This window comes from Drosophila ficusphila, unplaced genomic scaffold (genome assembly GCF_018152265.1).
Source record: "Drosophila ficusphila isolate 14025-0441.05 unplaced genomic scaffold, ASM1815226v1 contig_106, whole genome shotgun sequence".
Lineage (NCBI taxonomy): Eukaryota > Metazoa > Arthropoda > Insecta > Diptera > Drosophilidae > Drosophila > Drosophila ficusphila.
The window spans coordinates 5,924,377-5,945,652 of record NW_025063993.1 but is presented as its reverse complement, the minus strand read 5'-3'; the positions used below and the strand labels follow the sequence as shown (position 1 = coordinate 5,945,652).

Here is a 21,276-nt window from a genome sequence, read left to right as displayed (position 1 = left end):
TAACACACGAGTGTAGCCCTTGAAGAGCCTTGTCTGCGTTTGTTTAATTGATTTTGTTGTTAGTCAGGCTGCCACCGATAAATGTTTAGTGTAGTCATTAAATCAAAGTGATTCTACCAATGTTGCTTCTTTCCTCTCCTAGAAATCGACTGTTACACATAGGAAAACTTACCATGGGGTTCAAACAATTCGGAACATTTTTTGTATAGGAATTTATTTTTGAACGCATTTACATAAATCTTTAATCAATTTTGTTAGGGGTTAATAGCCAGCAGGGCAACAATGTTTTTCTTGGGATTATTCCCGAAAACTTCAATTACTTTTTAACCCCTTTACCATAAACGTATATGTTTTCTTTTCATTATACATATTTTAGGGCACCCTTTGAACTTTTTATTCAAGGACAGAGAATAAGAAAAGGTTCGCTTACCTTAAAAAAAGATATAAATAATCGTGAGATAGGACCTTTGACATTGTCTAAAAACCTTGAGCCAAAATTATATTTTTTTTTATAAACAGCCAAATGTGAGTTTCATATTTTATTTTGTTGATAGTTCCCCACATTTTTCGATAAAAATTAAGTTCTTGGTGGATCTTTATAATTTTAAGTAATTTCATGTTTTTCATGTTGAAATTATTTCCTAACTACATTTTGTTCCTTAGCGTGTACTTCGAGTAAGATTTTCCAATCGTTAGCAACATTTTCTCACGTCGCTTAAATGGCTTAATAACCCAATCCGAATGCAACATTTTGTGGCCGAGCTTTAAGTTGTTGGTAATCGCTGGCCTCCCCCTCTCCCCCTCTTCCCCGCTCCCCTTCCCCTTCACCTGCCCCCTCGCGTTGCCCCCCGTCCGATTGGGGCAGTAACTCGCTTCCGGTCTGCGGTCCTCCGATCATCAATGGACGAGCGAGCGAGCGAGTGAGCGAGTGGATGAATGAGTGAATGGGGCTATCGTGTGGTTTGTGTGTTAGAAATGCCATAAAAAATGCAACAGCGGCATAAAATTGATTTGATTGCCAAGAAGATGATCAAGCAGAAGCAAACGCAGAAGCTGAAGAATCTGTTTGTGCAGGAAGAAGGAGGGGGGCGAAATCTTCAAGGGGCAGTGGAGAGTCCCAAAGTATACACCCGCCTCGGAGTCTAACTGATTTCGCCCATGGCCAGTCGTCAGGTTGCAGATCGTAAAAGCTGGGAGCCCGAGTTAAAGTTCCAGATGTAGGCCGAACCACTTTGATGAGATCGGATGGAGTGGATGGAGCTTCCTCGGTTCGAGTCGAGTCTTCTTGTCTTCTTACCAACGCGATAGAGGCTGAAGAAAGAGACAGGGACTCGGGCAGAGAGCTCGGCACATTTAGAGATTAACTGGTTTTATTGCCCGATTGGCTATAATATCTTTTATTTACGAGTCTCGGGCTAATTTGAATTTTCAACGTTTTCTTTTCTGGGCTCTTTGGCTTTTGGGCTTTTGGCGCGCTCTCTTATTTCTATGGTTTCCCACACTTTTACAGGTGAATGGGGGCCCCCGAAGTATTTTGTGAAAGATTTTTGATCGCATGATTGTTATATTTTATTGATCAGCTTTATACATATATTGGAAACGCTTCAGATTTTGGGGGCCGACGTGTGTGTTTCTGTTTTCTGTTTGTGCCTTTGCCCTTTGGCTAGCTTCTTGTGTATGTTAATCGTTTAGGCGTTCAAAGCTCATTTCTCCACTCTCCAATCGCATTTAATAGTTTAATTTTTATTTGGATGAACAGTTAATTTTATGCCAAGTGGCAAATGGTAGCCAACAGTGTTCTCCCTCGGCTTGTGGGAGTTTTTAAAAGCGTGTGTAATCCTCCTATTTTTTTCTTGGGGTTCCAAAAATAAACATCATTTATGCCGAGAGCTGCCAAACGAATGACTTAGGCAGCGAACTTGAATTGAAGTTTATGCCCCGATGATGATGTATCAGTGTTTATGCCGAGATTAAGATAGTTTCGTAGATAGGCCAAATGGAAGGGAGTGCTCTGAGATACTTTTGCCAGATATAAATGTATATGTTCCCCTCGCTTTTCGATACAATGGAAATTAGTTCCGCTCACTCACAAAGCTCATCAGAAATTTGAAAACCCCGGGCCAGCTGGCAAGCTTTTTTTTCTTTTTCTGATTCCCAAACTGCGCAGCGGCAAAGGCTGTAAAGTAACGAAAAGATTGTGAAATTGTTCATTAGCAGGCGCAGCTGCGTTGTGCGTCTTCCCTCCTTCTAGTTTTTTGTGTCCTTTGAAGAAGCGAAGATCCCAAGGGACTTCAAAGAGGGAGGAAGATGGGTTCCTTTTTGGGTTTTCTGTTCCTTTCGGTTGGGTGGTATGGGGTGGAAGGAGGGTAGAGGGAGGTGGAATGAGGAAGGAGGAAGGAGGACTTCTTTATCCGCCGGCAGTGAAAGAAGCAGCCGGTCCTGGTTCCTTGTCCCGCCTCACGGGGTGGCGTTGGCGATCCGCAGGATAGGTCCTTGAAACGGGATCTCCGACAGCCCCTTAAGTGCGCAATAAGCAATGAGCAGTAAGCAGAAAGCAAAAAGCAGTTAGCAATTTCCCCGAAGGGTGGTGGTGGGTCGCTCGCTTGAGCGCCCTATAAATCTTGCCACACCTTATCCCACTCGCAGCTCGCAACTCGTTTTCCCTAAATGGACAGCTGCCTGCTCGGCTGTTGATCCTCCGTTGCTGGGCTTTCGAGCCGTGACAGATTGATAAATATCTCCAAGATTTCCTCCAGATGAGCAGCATTTTCATTGGGCGGAGAAAAGGGAAGGAAATTAGCCACCCGCCACAGATGATGAGATATGTACACAGGCCAAAATTAATATAAATGAGGAAATAAGTCTTTAAAATTTATTTACTCATTCTGGGAATAATATTTTACAAAGAAAAGTACAACATTAACTTTGTTATTAAAATAAAAAAAACCTTAAATAATGTTATGCTTGCGAAATTAGATTCAAAATTGGTTCTTTAAGTCAGGCTGACTACTCCAATTAGATATTTATGCTTGCAAAATAATCAATTTATGTTTAATTTGGGAAACCACACCTTCCATAAGTAGTAAACAAATCTTGCAAGTACTGCCTAGGGTATTAATTAGGGCACTAAACCTGTTTATGGAAACCTAAAACTGTAATTTATGCTAGTGAACACGTAATAAAAAAATTTACCCAGTGACTTGTGTTTCGATTATAATTGAATCAAATAGAGCTTATCAAAAGCCGCAATTCTAACCAAGTACAATAACGACTTTTTTCACCGTGCCAGCCCGCTCTTCGTATATATTTATGTCATTAAATTTAAGCATTTTCGTTTAGGCCATTCAGCTGGCCAACCTGTGATTAAGTTGGTCCCTGACTTGGCTCACTGTCTGTATCTCTGCAACCTTCCGCGCTCTTTTGGCCAATTGCATGTCCCGGCTAATAGTTGCAAGCTCCGCCACAAGAAATTCATATGAAATTATAAACGTTTTAGTTTTATTGTGCGTTTTTTCGACTCCGACTGGCCATTTGAGTTGAGTTGAGTTGTGTGGAGTGGAGTGGAGTGGAGTTTTGTGGCGGTGGCGGTGGCGATGGCGAAGGTGGAGATGAAGGTGGAGGCCCCATAGCAGTGATAAATGTTTCCTACGCCGAGGTATTTCACCCGCGGCACTCGAAGCGGCAGGAAAAAATCATACAAATGCAAATTTAATTGTAGTTCGCCGCATCCCAGTGGCACATAAACGCAAACGCACAAATATCTCTCGGGGAGTCTGGCTGCAAATGAATGCTTTCAGCGTGGCACGCAATTTAAGTGGGCGTTTGCCCCAAGGGGCATGGTCAAAGAGTCATGGGGGGGCGAAGGGGGTGCAGAAAAATATATACGTAGGTACATATGCCAAAACCCAAAACGAATTCATTTGAGTTTCTTTAAATGTTTCTTTTGCGTCGGTGTCTCTGTCTCTGATTTGACTAACGGTTCTCCTGCAGACATTTCTACCTTTCTCCCAGCGCTTTTTCATCGTCTGGCGGCTCATCGATTATCCATTTTACTTTTTTTATTAATCATCCCAGGAGCATCCTGCATATGAGTTTTAGTAGGTGCTCAGGTTTTTATGCGCTAGTAAACCAAGTTATTTTCAGCCATCAAAAAGCAATTAATAAATAATAATTATTGCGAGTTTGGAAAGCTTCTTTTGATTGAAAGTTATTGAAAATTGTGGCATTATTGAAAATTGAATTATAACAAGGCTTTCAATTTTTTATTTATTATTGCTAAAGGTAATTTAATTTATTAGTTATTAAAAATATGCCAGCGAATAATGTAATTCATTACTAAATTTGAACCTGACTTTAACTTTATTTTATTGGTTATAAATAAACGCGATCTTATTGATTGAATAATTGAAAAAGTTAAAATTCTTATCAACAAAGTTTTTAATTGATAAAAAAAAAAATAAAATAAATAAAAAATAAAATAAATGCCTTGACAGAATTAAATCAGTATTTACGGGTGGATATAATATATTCTTCCTGGTTAAAATTAGCTATAAAATTATTACCTTCATATTTACTTAAATAAAGGGACTATCTTTTTTTAAAAAGGTATCACAAGACTCTTTCTTTTTTCTTTTGGCGTCGCCCACATGTTATTCTCTATATGAACACTTGTTTCCCTCAACTTCTTGTAATTGCATTTGCAATTAAAACCGAAATTACCTTCACAGCTGTTTGCTACAATTCCGACACCTTTTCCGCTCTAACCGCAATAGGATCAGATGCGATCCTTTCGTCAATTCAGCTTCCTTGTGGCTCGTGTGTTTTCCCTGTCAGCTGTTCTTTCTCAGATTTTCCTCGGCTCGACTTCTGTTCCAGCGGCTTCTTCAGCTTCTCCTGAATTATTCGCGCCAACGACTTCTTAAGTCGGATCCTGATCCCACCAACAGCTGTCCTGGAATTCGGAAGGAGCGGTCCTGCTGGCCAAACAAAGGATACGCTGCAGGGTCGTTGGTTTTGCTTGTTTGACAAGAGGTCAATAATCTCAGACGGGGTGGCTGCAGATCTCGGGGAGTGAAAGAGGAATTCGTGCCGAAATCTCAGCCAAATACAATTTTGAGAAAGTTGTTACGGGAAAACAACAGAAATTGATGAAATAAATCTTAAAACAAAAAATGTCTATTTATCAAAAAAAGATGCTCAAAATATTCACAGAAACTAAGTTTCTATAAAATATACACAGAAACTTTTTTGTATAGAAACTTTTCCGGTATCAATTTTTATATATGTATTTTGTTAAGATTATTTATTAAAATAAACAAACTTGTTCTTTTAGCATACATCAGATATTATTCCTTCACATATAAAACAAAAAGTCAAACCCCACTTACGTTACTCGATTTAAACCTTTAAAGATGTTTTAAGTCACACCAATAAATCTTTTGTACTTGTTTAAAAGCGGTTTAGTTTATAAATTTATTGGGTGCAGTGATACTAAAGAATAAACTTAAAATCATAATAACATTTAAATTTTCTATACATTAGCACACCTCTACTTATATGTAATCATTCTATTACTTTTTAAACTTCTATACTAGTGACAAGATGTAATCTTTGTTCTTTGTCGTCACTCGATAAGATCTTAAGACTCCCCACTTTTCACATATTTTGAATGGGGAAATTTCTTTGTCAACATACAATATTTTATTTAGCATATCCCCGATTCGATCGCCTTCTTTTGTGGGTCTCGCCCCGATGTCATTAGCGCTGCATACAAATATGCAACATTTACCGATCGAGAATGCGATGCGGGTGATACCCCGCCTCCTAATAGTAGTTCTCCCCTCACTTCGCAAGGGATGTCGTGAAGAAAACTGAAACATCAGAGACAAGGTGTAGGTAGAATCTTAGGTAGCCCAAGGAGAGGTAGGAAATTAGATGTTATTGTATAAGGACACACCGGGCCGTAGATAATAATGAAGTGAAATAATGAAAGGAGGAGTAGCGCGCGCCAATGTGGAACGGGAACAGCTGATGTTTCAGAGGGAATCCTTGCAAGGATCATCTGACAGGATTCTCAGGTGCGGGGGTGTCGTGGTTTCGTCTCAGTTCCTCTTTGCTCTTCCTGCTTTCTTCGGTTCTGATTTTCTGTTTCTGTTTTTTTTTTTTGCTTCTTCACAGCACGTGACCCCCTTTGGCGCCCTTTTTTTTATACATATTTGTCGAAACGACAAATTCTTCAATTGAAAGAGTTGAGCTGAAAGAGGAGATCGATCGGGTTATTGGGTTTCGGGTTTCGAGATCGATTATACTTTGTTGCGCCCACACCGGAAGCACAGTGGAACCTCCTTGCGGGGCTTCGCAGGAAGGGAAACCCGTCGGTAGCTGCATGCAAAGCCTTGCAACATCGGCAACATGATCGCTAGATCGGTAAATCGGTAAATCAGAGGAAGGGGGTATCCACTATATTCAGTCAGGCCCAAAGACGGTTATAATTGGCCCAAGGCAGCAACAATTTATCAACGCCGATTGCCATTTGTGTTGACAACTAACATCGCGGACACCGGACAGTGGATCAGGAAAGGAATGGGGCACGAGTACGAGTACTCTCCGACTTGCAGCGATCTTTAGTTGGCATGAAGCGTGTTGATTTCGCACTTTACAGCTTGTAAAACCACCAAAGGCATTGCCCACTAGCCACGCTATGAAATTATTTATTTAATAATCGGACGGCTAGTCATGAAAATGGTCAGCAATTGTCGTTAGTCGGCTGATGGCTACCACTATGTTGCCGCCGCTAATTGTGCACGAAAAGCTGTTGCTGTTGCAACAGCAGCAGCAACATCATAGAATTTATTACGTTTCAATTATGTATATGGGCAAATGTTTCCACAGCCAATTGGCAACGCATAAATCTCGACGGAGTCACTCTCTCCCTCGCTGCAACTTGGCAACTTGGCTACTTGGCCCGGCTGTCAAATTAGCACGCCAGCAACTCGGCCATTAGCAGTTGCCACTGTTTGGTTTGGCAGCTCTGATCTGGCTAATCAGCTTCCTGCTCCTAAAGCGGCTGCACTGCAACGTGCCTCTTCTTTCTCCGTTTTCTGGTTGCAAACACGTCGTGTTGCTGTTGCTGTTGCAGTATAGTATGTGATTTGCCAACTGCAACATTGTGCGATATGGCAGCTCTGATTTATGCCAAGGGGTCTAATCAGTTCTTATCAGTTTCTGGCTGCAATTGGCTTTTTCTGGTATTTTATCTTTGTCCTAGTAATGTCTTCATAAAAACATCAACATTGTAATAAACAAGTATTATGCCAACAGTAAAGTTCAAGCAATTCCGCTAAAATACAAAATGAAAACTATTGTACAAATTTACAAATTTAAACATAAAAGAATGAACGAGTTGTCATAATTATTTTATTGGAGTTTAACCAACCATTATTTTTTATAGAATTTAGTTTGTATATGTGCGGATTCTATAGATATTATTATATATTTTGAAGGATTTTAAATCAGCTCCTTGATACATTTTTATTATGTTTAAATGTTTATTTATTTGCCAAGAGCATTTTTAAGAATAAAAGAGTAGTACCTACATTTACATTCCTTATTCATTATTAATTTCCTATCACTTTTCTTCTGCATTTCCCTCTGGAAAGCTTTTACCATTAAATTGTGCCTGCGCCATATTGACACACCAGCAGCACTTGCAACTCCTGCAGCAACATTAGTTGTCAGCAACTCACTTAACGATCTACGGTTCCAGAGGAGAACTCACTTTCGAAATGGTTTTCCTGGGAGTCCAAATTAAGTTGAACAAATGGAGGGTTGCTTGCGGGCGCAGTTGCTGCGTACTTCATATTCCGCCAGCAGCAGCAACCTAAGCTGCCCCACCGGCAACATGCAACCTGTGTGGTCTGCTGCTGTTGCTGCTGCTGCTGCTGCAGCTCCTGCGGCTTTCGATGTTGCTGTTGTTGTTGCTGTTGGCGTTTGCTGCTGCCCCTTGCAGTTGCAACTTTTGTCGTTGTCCGTGCATAAATCGTGTGAAATATCGCATTTCGCGCATTTTCGCTTCGTGTTAACGAGTGTCACATACGCACACATAAAAAACAATCGCCTGCAACAAGTATTTATTTGTCTTTTTTTTTTCCTGGCGAATGTTGCTGCTGCAGTTGTTGTTGCTGCTGTTGCTGCTGCCGTGGTTGTTATTGTTGTTGCTACTTGGGGTTGGCAAGTGCTTGTTGCTGTTGTCGCTGGGTTTGCTCTAGGCATTTGCATATTGACAGCGTAGTGTGATAATGCTGTTGACATTGATATAGCTTCAAAAGTCTGGCTGCAGACTGTGGGACACTATGTTGTTGCTGCTGCCGCTGCTGCTGCCTCGACTATTGTTGCTGGTTGCTGGTTGCTAGTTGCTAGTTGCTGGTTGCTGCTGCTGCTGCTGCAACGCCCACCAAACAATTGACAGTCAACAAGATGCCGGCGAGGCAGGGCGAAAAAAATTACAGAAATAATGCTAAAAAGAGCGCAGAATCTGATAAAGTTGCGGCTGTTGCGCATGCGCATGTTGCACGCCTACAAAATCATGTTGCACGTCAGTCGAGCGGGCTTTTTGCCCTCAAAATATTTGTGGCCAACATTGTATGTACTTGTGTGTGTGTATTTGTGTGTGTGTGATCTGCTCATTTAAATTCTGCAATGATTTTTGCCAAGTACTTGCGGCTATTGCTGTTCAAGGCCGCCTTTTTCGATCCGCTTGTGTGGCATCCGGCGAGTTGGAAAGCTATATACGCTATATCCTCCATGCTGACAGACGGCAGCCGAGAAGGCGGGCTTTCTGCCAAGATCGGATTTCCAGCACTAACTCGCAGTGCTGCTGCTGGGCGGCAATTGATTCTTAAAAAAAGGTTGACAACTAACATGTTGCTGCAACATGCTGCCGCCGCGTTGACAAATTGGCCGCATGTAGATGCAACATCGAGCGGAAATTGGAAATTACAGCCACAAAAACAAAAAAAAAACAGCTCTTGAAAAGCAGAGCAAACGCCCACCAAAATTGAACTTGCTGGTAATCCTCCTCGGGAAAAAGATGAAGATGAAGTAAGAGCCGAACACCCAACTAATAATCGCATAATACACGTACCAGGCTAATGATTAACTTGCATCATTATCGCTCCAAGATCTCAGATGCTTCTCTCTCTCCCAACTTTTTTTCTCCGATTTTTTCCGATTTTTTTGTGTTTTTGCCCATCGAAAATTAGCTGCCGTATCTGCAGAAGCTCTTCCGAGTGGAGTTTGGTGGCCCGAACTTGGGGATCTTGGGGATCTGGATCGGGAACTGGGCTGGGTCCAGGGGCAGGACAACAAAGCATCCTGCACTTTTACTCGCCCCATTCAAGCCAAACAGGAGGATGATGGCCCCGAGGCAAGACCTGCAATCTGGCTTTATTTTATGCGCGGAGCGCGCTTAAAAATGCAGTCAACGTCTCTTTGGATGGAGCAGACAGGAACCTGCCGCTTAGGCGAATGCCTCACGGGCCCCAAAAAGGCAAACGGCCCGACAACGCCAACACCAACAACAACAGCAACATCAGCAGCAGGAGCAGCAGCAACAGCAGCAGCAGCAGCACAGCAGCAACAGCAACAGCACAGCAGCAACATCTACTGCGGCAGCAACAAATGGCATTAAAAAAAACCATCACTGCGGGACGAGGGAAAATTCACTGCATCCTCCCACTTTTTGCTGGTACGCGAATGTTGCCTCTAGATGGGCCTATTATGTTGCTGTTGCTGTTGTTGCTGCTGCCGTTGTTGCTGTTGCTGCTGCTGCTCTCGATGTTGCTGCTTGTCGACCGCTGTTCGCTGCTGCTGTTCGCCAATCATTAAATGCGTTTTTCATACTGTTGATTTGGGTTTTACTCCACTCTTTACTTTTTTTGTGCGGGAGTTGCCGCTGCGGCAATTTTTGATTTATGAAGCAGCAAAGGGGTTCGCGAAAGGAACACGATCGGACCGAGAATGTATATCAAATAAGTATACACCCACACTTCCGGCTGTAAATTGAATTGGGGGCGTGGCCGGAGGAATGTTGAATGTTGCACACCCCATGTTGCCGGCGGGGCAGGCAGATAATTATGCGCATGTTGCCGCTGTCTGGCCGATAGTTCTGTTTTGGCCAACATCAAAGTGCCAGTGCCAGAAGAACGACAGCGACAACGACGACAAATCGCTGAAAGTTACAGTTTAAGTTGCTGCCTCAGCCGCAGCAGCAGCAGCAACAGTTGCTGCCAATCACGGCAACAGCAGCAACAACAGCAACAACAGCAACTCAAGCTGCAGTGGATAATCAGAATTCCAGCATTTTCACCTGTTTCTAAAGCTTGTGCAGCCTGACATGTGCCGCACATGCCGCACTGCCATTTGTCTGCACTTTAATGATGCGCCACATCTAACTGCAACTGCAACAAAACAGTGGCAGCAGCAGCAACATCAACCATTCACTACCTGCACGCAAAAAAATCAGGCATTCTACTCAACTTCTTATTTATACAAATGAGATACAAAAGAAAAGGAATCTCAATCAGAAATTGAAAAAGAAAAATGTTTACATACTTGCCGGACTTACTCAAAAAAATCAATTATGATTTCGTACTATATGTTATATCCGCTTCAATAGGTAAAAACGGGTTTGGCTAAAAGTTTATGATAAGGTATAAGGTAAAATATGAATATTTTAAAGGATTTAGCCTTAGGGAGTGGTATCTCTTGATAAAAAACAAAGCACAAAAAATTAAAACGTTACTATCATTTTAATTATTTTAAAAATCTTCTTTTTTGCTAAATTATACACACAAAATTAAGGAGGTTTGCCAGTTTATGTATCATATTTAGATAAAAATGTGCAATCCTTAAGAAATACATTAGATTTAGTATTGTATGCTAGATTTAATTTTGTTAAATAAATAAATAAAAATGTGCAAGGTATTACGGGAACATTTTAAATTCTAAAGTTCAAACATTTTGTATCCCTCAATGGATGAGTTTTCCCAGAAAATTGTAAAGAAAAGTACTGTATCTTGAAAGTAATGCTAGGTACCGAAAAGAAACAAATCTGCTTAGTTGACTTCTGGCCCCCGGAAAATATACACTCAGCTTTTCGCGGGCGACGGGACATTTGCATTTCCAATTTGATTCGGCCGGGAAAAGAGGAGGTGGCTCACAGCGGGCAGTCGGCCCCACACAATGATAAAGTTAAAGAGAGAGTGAGGAGCAAGAAGCAGGAAGCGGGGAGCGGGAAGTCCTAACTAGAAACTGTAGATTCTCCGTTCTCCGAAGGCCAGTGGATTTATGGCCAGGTGCCAATTGAGGAGGGGGCTGCATTTGAGAAATGCCCGCTCTGGCCACACTAATTAGTTTGCCCAAGACCCCAAGGCGATTGCATAATTTAGGTAGCAAATTCCATGGGCCAGGGCAACAACGCCCACACATCGCAGGGTTGGACTCGGAATGGGATCTTTCCTGGAAAGAATCGCCGCTTTGGGCCATGCTAATACCTCCACCCTTCCTGGAAGCTGCAACTTGAATGGCCAAAACCGACTCGAGCTCAACTCCAGATTCCAGAGATCACAACCCGAGGGATCTGCGCTCCACATTTGCATAATTGCTCACCAAAGTCGGCGCTGACTTCCCCTCTACAAAAATAATAAATCCCTTTCGAGTGATTCAATTTTCCTTAAAATGAAGCGAAAAAAGAGGAAGTTGAACAGCCATCGACGCTTAAACCAGGAGCTGTCCTTCCATCAAAGGCTTTTGGGTGGAGTCCAAAGGAGTTTTGGGTGATTCAATATAAGATTAAGTACTTAGAGTGTTATAAAAGGAAATTTAATTACATATAGATCGCCACTGGCCAACCAAGCTGACTTCTCTTCGAACAAGGATAAGTTTTTGTCGTAAGAAAAGATTTATTTATTTCTGGAAAATAATTTTCCTAACTTCCTAACTTTCTTTTTGTAATTTAAGAGACTTTGAGACCTTTATTAATGTTCTAAAGTGCGGCTTTGGTACTGGATGTTTGGCTATGCCACAGGCTTTCTTGCATTCTGGTTGGTTGATGGGACTTATAAGCTGTTTTTTACTAAGTGCCTTTGTGCTCTATGCCATGCACATTTTGGTATAGTTATTGTAACTACTTTAAGAACTTTTCAATCGATATTCAACCATTTACAGCTCCATCGCATCAATGAATTGGGAAATCGATTTGAAAATCCATTACTTAGTTATCAAAAAGCGGTGGAACTGGCAGTAAGCTGTGGTCCTCCGCAATTTCAATTTATGAGCAAGCCCTTTGGGTTGGTTTGATTATATTATCTAAGAATATTTGTATAAATTCTAATTAATTTTTTTAGTTACCTTGTGGATGTCTTGTTGTGTGCTTACCACTTTGGAGTGGACTGTGTCTATGTGATTTTTATTGCCAAAAGTCTTAAACATTTAGGAGACATTTATTTGTGGCCGTTGGATGAAAGACTTTACATGGCTTTTCTAGCATTACCTCTGGTTTTAGCCTTTCTAATTCGAGATCTCAAGAGCCTTGTGCCATTTGCCTTGGTATCGAACATTCTTCTCATACTTGGTAGGCTATTGGTAATAACAATTTTTTAAATTAAAGAAAGTTTGTTAGCTCTCCCAATTCTCAAGTTTCATTTTGCATAATTTATTTATTAAATTTATACTTATTATTTATTTTTATAAATATGTCCCGATTCCATACAAACAAGATGTCATATTAAGTTAATATCTTTCTTTAATGAAGAAAGAAAAATCTGTTTCTTTTGAGGGCATTCTTCTTACTTTTGAGCCATAGGTTATTGTATAATTTTTAGCTACTTTTTCTACGGTCTTCCTAATTTCAACGAACTTCAAGCAACACAGCCAATAAGAAACTTCCCCCTCTTTTTTGGCACTGTACTCTTTGCCATTGAATCGGTTGGAGTGGTGGGTTAACTTTAATTTCTTTTTTAAAACTCTTTGGGATTCATTTCCGTTTATGTAGATCCTTGCGCTTGGTCGCAGTATGCAAACACCACAAAACTTCTTGGGTCCTTGTGGAGTTTTGAATCAAGGAATGTTTTTTGTTATTATTTTTTATGCCGTCTTTGGTTTTTTTGGCTATTGGCGCTATGGCCAAAAGACGGCCAACTCTGTCCTGCAAAATCTACCAGAAAAAGAAATGTAAGAAATTATTTAATTTTAAACATTTGAAGTTAGCTTAAAATAATTATTATTTCAAAAAGTCTCCCCCAGCTGGTAACTGTAATGTTTGCCATGGCAATTTTTTTTAGTTATGCACTGCAGGGATACGTTAATGTGGATATTATTTGGAGGAATTATTTGGAGCCGAAATTAGAAGAGGGAGCATCTAAGGCCGTCGAATTCTTGGTTCGAATCGCATTTGTGATTGCCTCTGTTTTAGTGGCCATTCAATATCCGGACTTTGGGCTGCTGCTCTCCTTCGTGGGATCCTTTTGTTTGGCCCAACTGGGATTGATCCTGCCGGGAATCGTGGATATCTGCGTTCTCTATGAAAGGGGTTACGGCCCGGGAAGAATATTCCTTTTCCGGTCGATGCTCTTTATCTTTGTGGGATTGGCTGGCGGATTGGCTGGCACAGTAATAACAATGCGGACCCTTCACGGTCGCTTTCCCGTTGATTACAAATATTATTAGTTTAGAAAGGCACCTTGTAATCCTGAATAAAATAAGATTTTTAATTTATTTTGAAAAATTTATATTTTTTGAGCTCGCTGTGGGAAACTCTTAAAGATTTGTGAATAATCAACCCTTTTATCGTGTATAACTGATAGTTCTTTAAAAGGTTTTGAAAATCGTTATTTTTCTGCCTGAAGAATGATAGGTCATGTGAATTGTGTCACTATTGTTTACAACTCCATTCGCACAACTGTTTTAAATTTGTATTTTTAATACAAAACAAAATTAATTATTATTTCAAACATGGCCGATAAAGGGTAAAGAAACTGGCAATTGATTACATAATATCTAACTCACTTATCCACAGAGGCTATAATCCCTACGACAATCGAGATGTTGAAAAGCCGCTGTCGTAAGTTTTCTTTCTCTATAAAAATGAATGTGTAGTTTTCTGAGTTCTACATGTTTTTTAAGTGACTTTGGAGCCTTTGTGTCGCTCCTTAAATGCGTGGTGGGAACTGGATGTTTGGCCTTGCCCATGGCTTTTTATTTTGCAGGAATGATCAACGGTGCCTTTTTGCTCACCTTGTGCTGCTTCGTGCTGATCCATGGCATGCAGTTGTTGGTGAGTTACCGATATATACACATCTATAGAATTTTATACCACTTAAAGTTTGATTTCTGGATAGGTTATGTCCTTGGTCGAGTGCTCCCGTCGAATGCAAGTGGGCTATGCCACGTATCCCGAGGGGGTGAACTATGCCTTTAACCAGGGACCAAATGTATTTAAAAAGTGCGCCAAAGCTGGAAGCTATATAGTCGATATAATACTGTGTTGTTCACACTTCGGGGTGTGTGTCGTATATATTGTTTTTGTGTCAGCCAACATTAAGCAGCTTTTTGACTACCATTGGACCGTTCTTGATTTGCGGGCTTATATAGCCATCATAGGACTCTTATTAATCCCCTTCTTTATGATTCGCCAGTTAAAGTACCTTGTACCCACAAATTTGCTGGCCACTGTTCTTATATACCTCGGTTTCATTATGATGATGTACTTTGTATTCTCGGACTTACCCTCGATATCGGACCGTTCTATTTTCTTTGGTGAAATAGAAAAGTTGCCTTTATTTTTTGGCATCGCCTTGTTCTCCATAACGTCGGTGGGCGTGGCAAGTTCTTTAATTGATTAATTTTGTTTTATATTTTCGTTTTGTAAGTTGAAACACTCTTCCAGATGCTGGCAATCGAATCCCAGATGGAGAAGCCACAACATTACATCGGTTGGTTTGGCGTTCTCGATAAGGCCATAGTGTTGGTGTTGATCTCGTACATTTTCGTTGCCATTATGGGCTATTGGCGATATGGGGAGGAAATACAAGACAGTTTATCCCTAAACATTCCCTCGGATGAAGTGTAAGTTTAATAAAAAATTTTAAAGAAAGAGTTATATGTTATATATTTTTATTTTTGTACGAGTATATCGACTAGCTTAACAAAATAATTAACAAAATAATATAATATAGATAATATTATAATCATATTATTATAATTATATCTTGTAATATATATACCTTATATATATATCTGAAATCTCAGAAGGATGTACATATATGAGCTGTAGTTCTGAATTAAATTCAGCGTTGTTTACATTTATAGTTTTTAATACCCCTATTCTGAGATGTGGTATACATAACCTATTTTCTTCTACCCAAAGATAAAAGATATATTATTGCAAATACCAAAATAAAAATGATATTGCAAACATTTTCGCCTTCATAACTTTCTCTCAAAAAACAACCGCCCGCAGAGTTTCTCAAGTGGCAAAAGCCTTCATCGCCATCGACATTTTCCTGACCTATCCGTTGTCCGGTTACGTGGTAATCGACATTATAATGAACCACTGTTGGAATAAGAATAAAGAACTAAAGCATCCGGTGCTGAAGGAGCTGGTGATTCGGGTGGCTTACGTCTTGTGTACTACCATAACTGGTTTAATATTTCCGAATCTGGGTCCTTTGCTGTCCTTGGTTGGAGCTTTCACTATATCGCTGCTGAACTTGGTGTTTCCCCCTATGATCGACATTTGTCTGTATTATCCGCCGGAATATAACTACGGAAAACTGAAGTGGAAGCTCGTGAGGGACATCCTTCTCATAGTCATTGGCATTCTCATTTTAGTGAATGGAACCTCTTTTGCGATAATGGAAATGATTAATAAGTGGGGTTTTGAGTCAGAGACCACAACTGAAGAACCAACTACCGAGGCGAGCACAATGGCAGACAACACCACCGCCGCCGCAATGAAAACCACCGCTGTTGCAGGGGAAGGAGCTGCCATAAGGTTTTTCTAAGAAAAACAAATTCCTCAGAAATTTTCAGTGATATACCTATTTTATTTTCTCTGATATCGAGCATGGTTATTCGATAGAAAAAAAAATCAAATTACAAGTAAATGTATTTTTTTAGCTGTTTTAATTTTTGAGTTTCACTTTCCATGGCATCTTAATAACATAAATTGATATTTTTCTTTAATTGACAAGAAAAATCTGTTTTCATAAGTGCATTCTTCTTACTTTTGCTTATTGTATAATTTTTATCTAATTTTTAAGGTCTTCCTAATTTCAACGAGCTTCAAGCAACACAGCCAATAAGAAACTTCCCCCTCTTTTTTGGCACTGGTCTCTTTGCCATTGAATCGGTTGGAGTGGTGGGTTAACTTTAATTTCTTTTTAAAAACCCTTTGTGATTCATTTCCGTTTATGTAGATCCTTGCGCTTGGTCGCAGTATGAAAACACCACAAAACTTCTTGGGTTTCCTGAGGAGTTTTGAATCAAGGAATGTTCGTGGTTATTATTTTTTAAGCCGTCTTTGGTTTTATTAGTTATTGACGTTATCTTTCTACCAGAAAAAGAAATGTAAAAAATAATTTTATTTTAAATATTTGAAGTTACCTTAAGGGGGGGGGTAAGGTTTTAAAGGTCAAAAAAAGGGCCATGTTTGATTTTTTTTGCGGCAAAATGAGTAAGTTTATTTTATTGAGCTTAATTACATGTTATTGTTTAACTTTTGAAGAGTATTAGAAAAAAAATTATTAAAAAATATTAAGAAATAAGCCTGTGGCGGTTAATCTTCCGAAGCGCCTAAAGAAAAAGTTGTTTTGCGGTGAACATCATAGGGCGTTAACGGATCATCTTAAAAATAAAATGTGATATGCGTTGTAAAGATAATGAATTTCCCGAGGTAATCGAGAAGAGATTTTTTTAATTTATTTTTTGTCTATTTTTGGGAGCACTTGAAAGTGAAAAGTGCGATTTTAGCTTAAAAATCGCTGTTAATTTATTTTTTAAAAATAGAAAAAAATTAAAAATTAAAAAAAGCTCTTCCTGATTATCTGGGTATTTATGTTGAGAATTTGTGTTAAAAATTTGAAAAGGATCGGTTCAGTAGATTTTGAGTTCTGATGTTCACCGACTTTCCAAATAACGTCTTCGGCAAAATCGATTCAAAGTATTTTTATACGTGGAAATACTCCCACATACGGTTGTTTAAAACGCTGTAACTCCGTTAGTTTGACTTTAATTGACTCAAAATTTTTACACAATGTTCTCGACATATTAATCATTCAGAAAAAAATAAAAAAAAAAAATGTAAAAAAAAAATTTTAAAACCTTACCCCCCCTTAAAATAGTTATTATTTCAAAAAGTCTCCCCCAGTTGGAAACTGTAAAGTTTGCCCTGGCAATTTTTTTTATATTATAAATAATAAATAAATATAATATTATTATAATAAACAACGACGTTATTATTTTTTTGCCATTGTTTATATATACATTTTTTTTTATCTTTATTATGGCTATATAGTTATCAAATTTCGATAAAATTTATTAGTAGTTAGAAAACGCCATCGGGAAGAAATCAAGTCGATCTGATCAAAAACAACGGCGTGAGAATTTTTTATTTCATTCTCTTGTATGGGAGCGATCCGATATAGTCGTCCGATCTGGCCCGTTCCGACTTATATACTGCGTGCAATAGCTACACACCTTTTGGGAAAGTTTCAGCAGGATAGCTTCAGACTGGATTACATAGAAACAGACAGACGGACAGACGGACCGACGGACAGACGTACATACATATTTCGATTCAGATTGTTATGCTGATCACGAATATATATACTTTATGGGGTCTAAGGTGTCTCCTTCACTGCTTTGCAATCTTCTGACTGAAATTATAATACCCTTTGCTCTGCGAGGGTATAAAAATCGACATAGCTTCGATGTTGTTTTGCCTTTATGTATCTTGTTTGAGATATTTGATTACAGCAAGGGTATAAGCTTCGGCTTGCCGAAAAATATGATTTTTATTATATTTTGAAAAAAAATATTTATTTTATTTAGTTTATCGTGTATAACTGAAAGTTCCTTAAAAGGTGTTGAAAATCGTTATTTTTCTGCCTGAAGAATGATAGGTCATGTGAATTGTGTCACTATTATCTACAACTCCATTCGCACAACTGTTTTAAATTTGTATTTTTAATACAAAACAAAATTAATTATTATTTCAAACATGGCCGATAAAGGGTAAAGAAACTGGCAATTGATTACATAATATCTAACTCACTTATCCACAGAGGCTATAATCCCTACGACAATCGAGATGTTGAAAAGCCGCTGTCGTAAGTTTTCTTTCTCTATAAAAATGAATGTGTAGTTTTCTGAGTTCTACATGTTTTTTAAGTGACTTTGGAGCCTTTGTGTCGCTCCTTAAATGCGTGGTGGGAACTGGATGTTTGGCCTTGCCCATGGCTTTTTATTTTGCAGGAATAATCAACGGTGTCTTTTTGCTCACCTTGTGTTGCTTCCTGCTGATCCATGGCATGCAGTTGTTGGTAAGCTTGATACCAATATATAGAATTTAATACTAACTTTAGTTTTGCGTTCTGGATAGATTATATCCATGGTCGAGTGCTCCCGCCGAATGCATGTGGGCTATGCCACGTATCCCGAGTCGATGAACTATTCCTTTAGCCAGGGACCCAAGTGCTTCAAAAGCTGCGCCAAAGCAGGAGGCTATATAGTCGATGTAGTATTGGCTTGTTCGCACTACGGTGTGTGTGTCGTATATATTGTGTTTGTGTCAGCCAGCTTCAAGCAGCTTTTGGATTTTTACTGGACCGAACTTGATTTGCGGGTTTATATCGCCATTATCGGACTATTATTGATCCCCCCATTTTTGATTCGCCAGTTAAAGTACCTTGTACCCTTCAATATTATGGCCACTATTTTCATATACCTCGGCTTCATTATGATGATGTACTTTGTATTCTCGGACTTGCCCTCGATATCGGACCGCTCTATTTTCTTTGGCGAACTAGAAAAGCTGCCTTTATTTTTTGGCATCGCCTTGTTCTCCATAACGTCGGTGGGCGTGGCAAGTTCTTTAATTTAATAATTTAGTTTTATATTTTCGTTTTGTAAGTTGAAACACTCTTCCAGATGCTGGCAATCGAATCCCAGATGACCAACCCACAACATTACATCGGTTGGTTCGGCATTCTTGATAGGGCCGTAGCGTTGGTGTTGGTCTCATACATTTTCATTGCCATCATGGGCTATTGGCGATATGGGGACGAAATTAAAGCCAGTTTATCCCTTAACATTCCCTCGGATGATATGTAAGTTCGACAAAAAAAATATATTTAAATTTATTTTTGTACGAGTATATCGATTAGCTTATGTGATATATATCTGAAATCTCAGAAGGATATACATATATGAGCTTTCTTTCTGAATTGAGTTCAGCGTTGTTAATATTTAAAGTTTTTAATGCCCTTATTTCAAGATGTGTTTTTTTTCTGCCCAAAGGTAAAAGATATATTATTGCAAATACCAAAATTAAAATGATATTGCTCACATTTTCGCGTTCATAACTTTCCCTCAAAAAACAACCGCCCGCAGAGTTTCTCAAGTGGCAAAGGCCTTCATCGCCATGGCCATTTTCCTGACCTATCCCTTGTCCGGTTACGTGGTAATCGACATTATAATGAACCACTTTTGGAATAAGAATAAAGAACTAAAGCATCCGGTGCTGAAGGAGCTGATTATTCGGGTGGCTTACGTCTTGTGTACTACCATAACTGGTTTAATAATTCCGAATCTGGGTCCTTTGCTGTCCTTGGTTGGAGCTTTCACCATATCGCTGCTGAACTTGGTGTTTCCCGCTCTGATCGAGATTTGTCTGTATTATCCGCCGGAATATAACTACGGAAAACTGAAGTGGAAGCTCGTGAAGGACATCTTAATCGCAGTCATTGGCATTCTTATTTTAGTGAATGGCACAGTCTTCGCGATATTGGAAATGATTGAAGAGTGGGGCCATGCGTCAGAGACCACAACTGAAGAACCAACTACCGAGGCGAGCACCACAACAGTAGACAACACCACCGCCGCCGCAATGAAAACCACCGCTGTTGCAGAGGAAGGAGCTGCCATAAGGTTTTTCTAAGAAAAACAAAACCTTTAGAAATTATCAGTCAAATATTTCCTCTGATGGTTGAACATGGTTGTTCGCAACTTTTTTATACAATACAAAAAATTTCTTTTAACAATCGGAGAAAAACGAAATCCCAAGTAAATGTATTACTTTTGCACAGTAATGTATGTATAATGTTATCTAATAGTACAATATAATTGAGTATTTAAATAAAAGGTTTTCATTTCTAAACTTTATGAACAATAATTAAGATACCAGGGCTTTGTTTATCGTTTGCAATCCATTCATTCCTTAAAAAAACAAAAAACAATTATATACACAATATTTTTTATTTGAGTCTTGGAAATAAAAAAAATAATGCGAATGCGAATGCTGTTGTTATTAGTACCTACTAATTATTATTAATTAAAAATAAATATTTCTTAAATATAAAAAAATTTTAAAAGGGTCATGTATGCTATTTTTATTAGTTGAATAATTTTTGATATTACTCTTTAAAAATTTTAGGGGAATCAGGGAATATTATTTTTAGATTTGACATTAAATTCCGTAATTAAAAACGTATTTCAGCAAATAATACATTAACAATGCTAGAGTAATTGGATTTGTTAATATTACTATTTAAGATTTAAATTGGTTTAATGGAAACATAGTTTCACGGGAATACAAGCCTGAGGTTTTGAGCGGCAAATGGCTGAATCATTAAGAACACGAGTCAAGATTGAGTAATATTTAAGGCTTTCCGGGCGGCAGGCGCCAACCCCAAAGGTCGGCTGCTCCACCACCCACCGATTTAACCCCCGCCCAAAGGCACAAGACCATTATCGATGGCAAAGGCGATGGCGATGTGGCATTGGCATTGCGGGTAATTCCCTCATTAGCTGTGGGAGTTTGGTGGTGCTGCCTCCACTGGCATTCGGCGGCATGCGGCTTGTGGCAAGTGTGCAACTGGCAACTGGCAGCCGGCGACCGGCAACCGGCAACCTGCAAAGTGCAACCTGCAACATGAGGCATGAAGCAGCAGCAAAACGGCAAGGAGGCAACCTGTTTCAGCACACGTCTTCTGCTCGCCG

General features: G+C 39.4%; 3 protein-coding genes across 7 annotated transcripts; all 3 read left to right on the top strand.

The window, feature by feature from the left end:
• Positions 1 to 11,683: 11,683 nt before the first annotated feature.
• Positions 11,684 to 13,773, top strand: LOC108099790 (proton-coupled amino acid transporter-like protein CG1139). Of its 2 annotated transcripts, XM_017203419.1 has the most exons (8): positions 11,684 to 11,834; positions 11,895 to 11,948; positions 12,019 to 12,169; positions 12,226 to 12,347; positions 12,405 to 12,631; positions 12,863 to 12,993; positions 13,052 to 13,230; positions 13,293 to 13,773. In XM_017203419.1, the coding sequence occupies exons 1-8, from the start codon at positions 11,737 to 11,739 to the stop codon at positions 13,723 to 13,725; spliced, it is 1,395 nt and encodes a 464-aa protein (XP_017058908.1). In that variant the 5' UTR covers positions 11,684 to 11,736; the 3' UTR covers positions 13,726 to 13,773. The 2 variants fall into 2 exon arrangements, 1 of the variants encoding a protein (XP_017058908.1); XR_001771946.1 differs by lacking the exon at positions 13,293 to 13,773 and having other exon boundaries at positions 12,882 to 12,993; positions 13,052 to 13,162.
• A 184-nt stretch (positions 13,774 to 13,957) lies between these two features.
• On the top strand, positions 13,958 to 16,649 carry LOC108099739 (glutamate transporter polyphemus-like). Of its 3 annotated transcripts, XR_001771939.2 has the most exons (8): positions 13,958 to 14,024; positions 14,075 to 14,119; positions 14,182 to 14,332; positions 14,397 to 14,879; positions 14,945 to 15,123; positions 15,518 to 16,158; positions 16,320 to 16,417; positions 16,476 to 16,649. XR_001771939.2 is itself a non-coding variant. In XM_017203363.2 (6 exons), the coding sequence occupies exons 1-6, from the start codon at positions 14,011 to 14,013 to the stop codon at positions 16,059 to 16,061; spliced, it is 1,416 nt and encodes a 471-aa protein (XP_017058852.1). In that variant the 5' UTR covers positions 13,958 to 14,010; the 3' UTR covers positions 16,062 to 16,185. The 3 variants fall into 3 exon arrangements, 2 of the variants coding, with proteins under 2 accessions (XP_017058852.1, XP_017058853.1); XM_017203363.2 differs by lacking the exons at positions 16,320 to 16,417; positions 16,476 to 16,649 and having other exon boundaries at positions 15,518 to 16,185; XM_017203364.2 differs by lacking the exons at positions 13,958 to 14,024; positions 14,075 to 14,119; positions 16,320 to 16,417; positions 16,476 to 16,649 and having other exon boundaries at positions 14,226 to 14,332; positions 14,393 to 14,879; positions 15,518 to 16,185.
• A 1,573-nt stretch (positions 16,650 to 18,222) lies between these two features.
• On the top strand, positions 18,223 to 20,413 carry LOC108099742 (glutamate transporter polyphemus). Of its 2 annotated transcripts, none has more exons than XM_017203368.2 (6): positions 18,223 to 18,291; positions 18,342 to 18,386; positions 18,449 to 18,599; positions 18,659 to 19,141; positions 19,207 to 19,385; positions 19,443 to 19,521. In XM_017203368.2, exons 1-6 carry the CDS (start codon positions 18,278 to 18,280, stop codon positions 19,486 to 19,488), a joined length of 918 nt encoding a protein of 305 aa, XP_017058857.1. In that variant the 5' UTR covers positions 18,223 to 18,277; the 3' UTR covers positions 19,489 to 19,521. The 2 variants fall into 2 exon arrangements, with proteins under 2 accessions (XP_017058857.1, XP_017058856.1); XM_017203367.1 differs by lacking the exon at positions 19,443 to 19,521 and adding an exon at positions 19,669 to 20,413 and having other exon boundaries at positions 18,224 to 18,291.
• Positions 20,414 to 21,276: the final 863 nt, after the last annotated feature.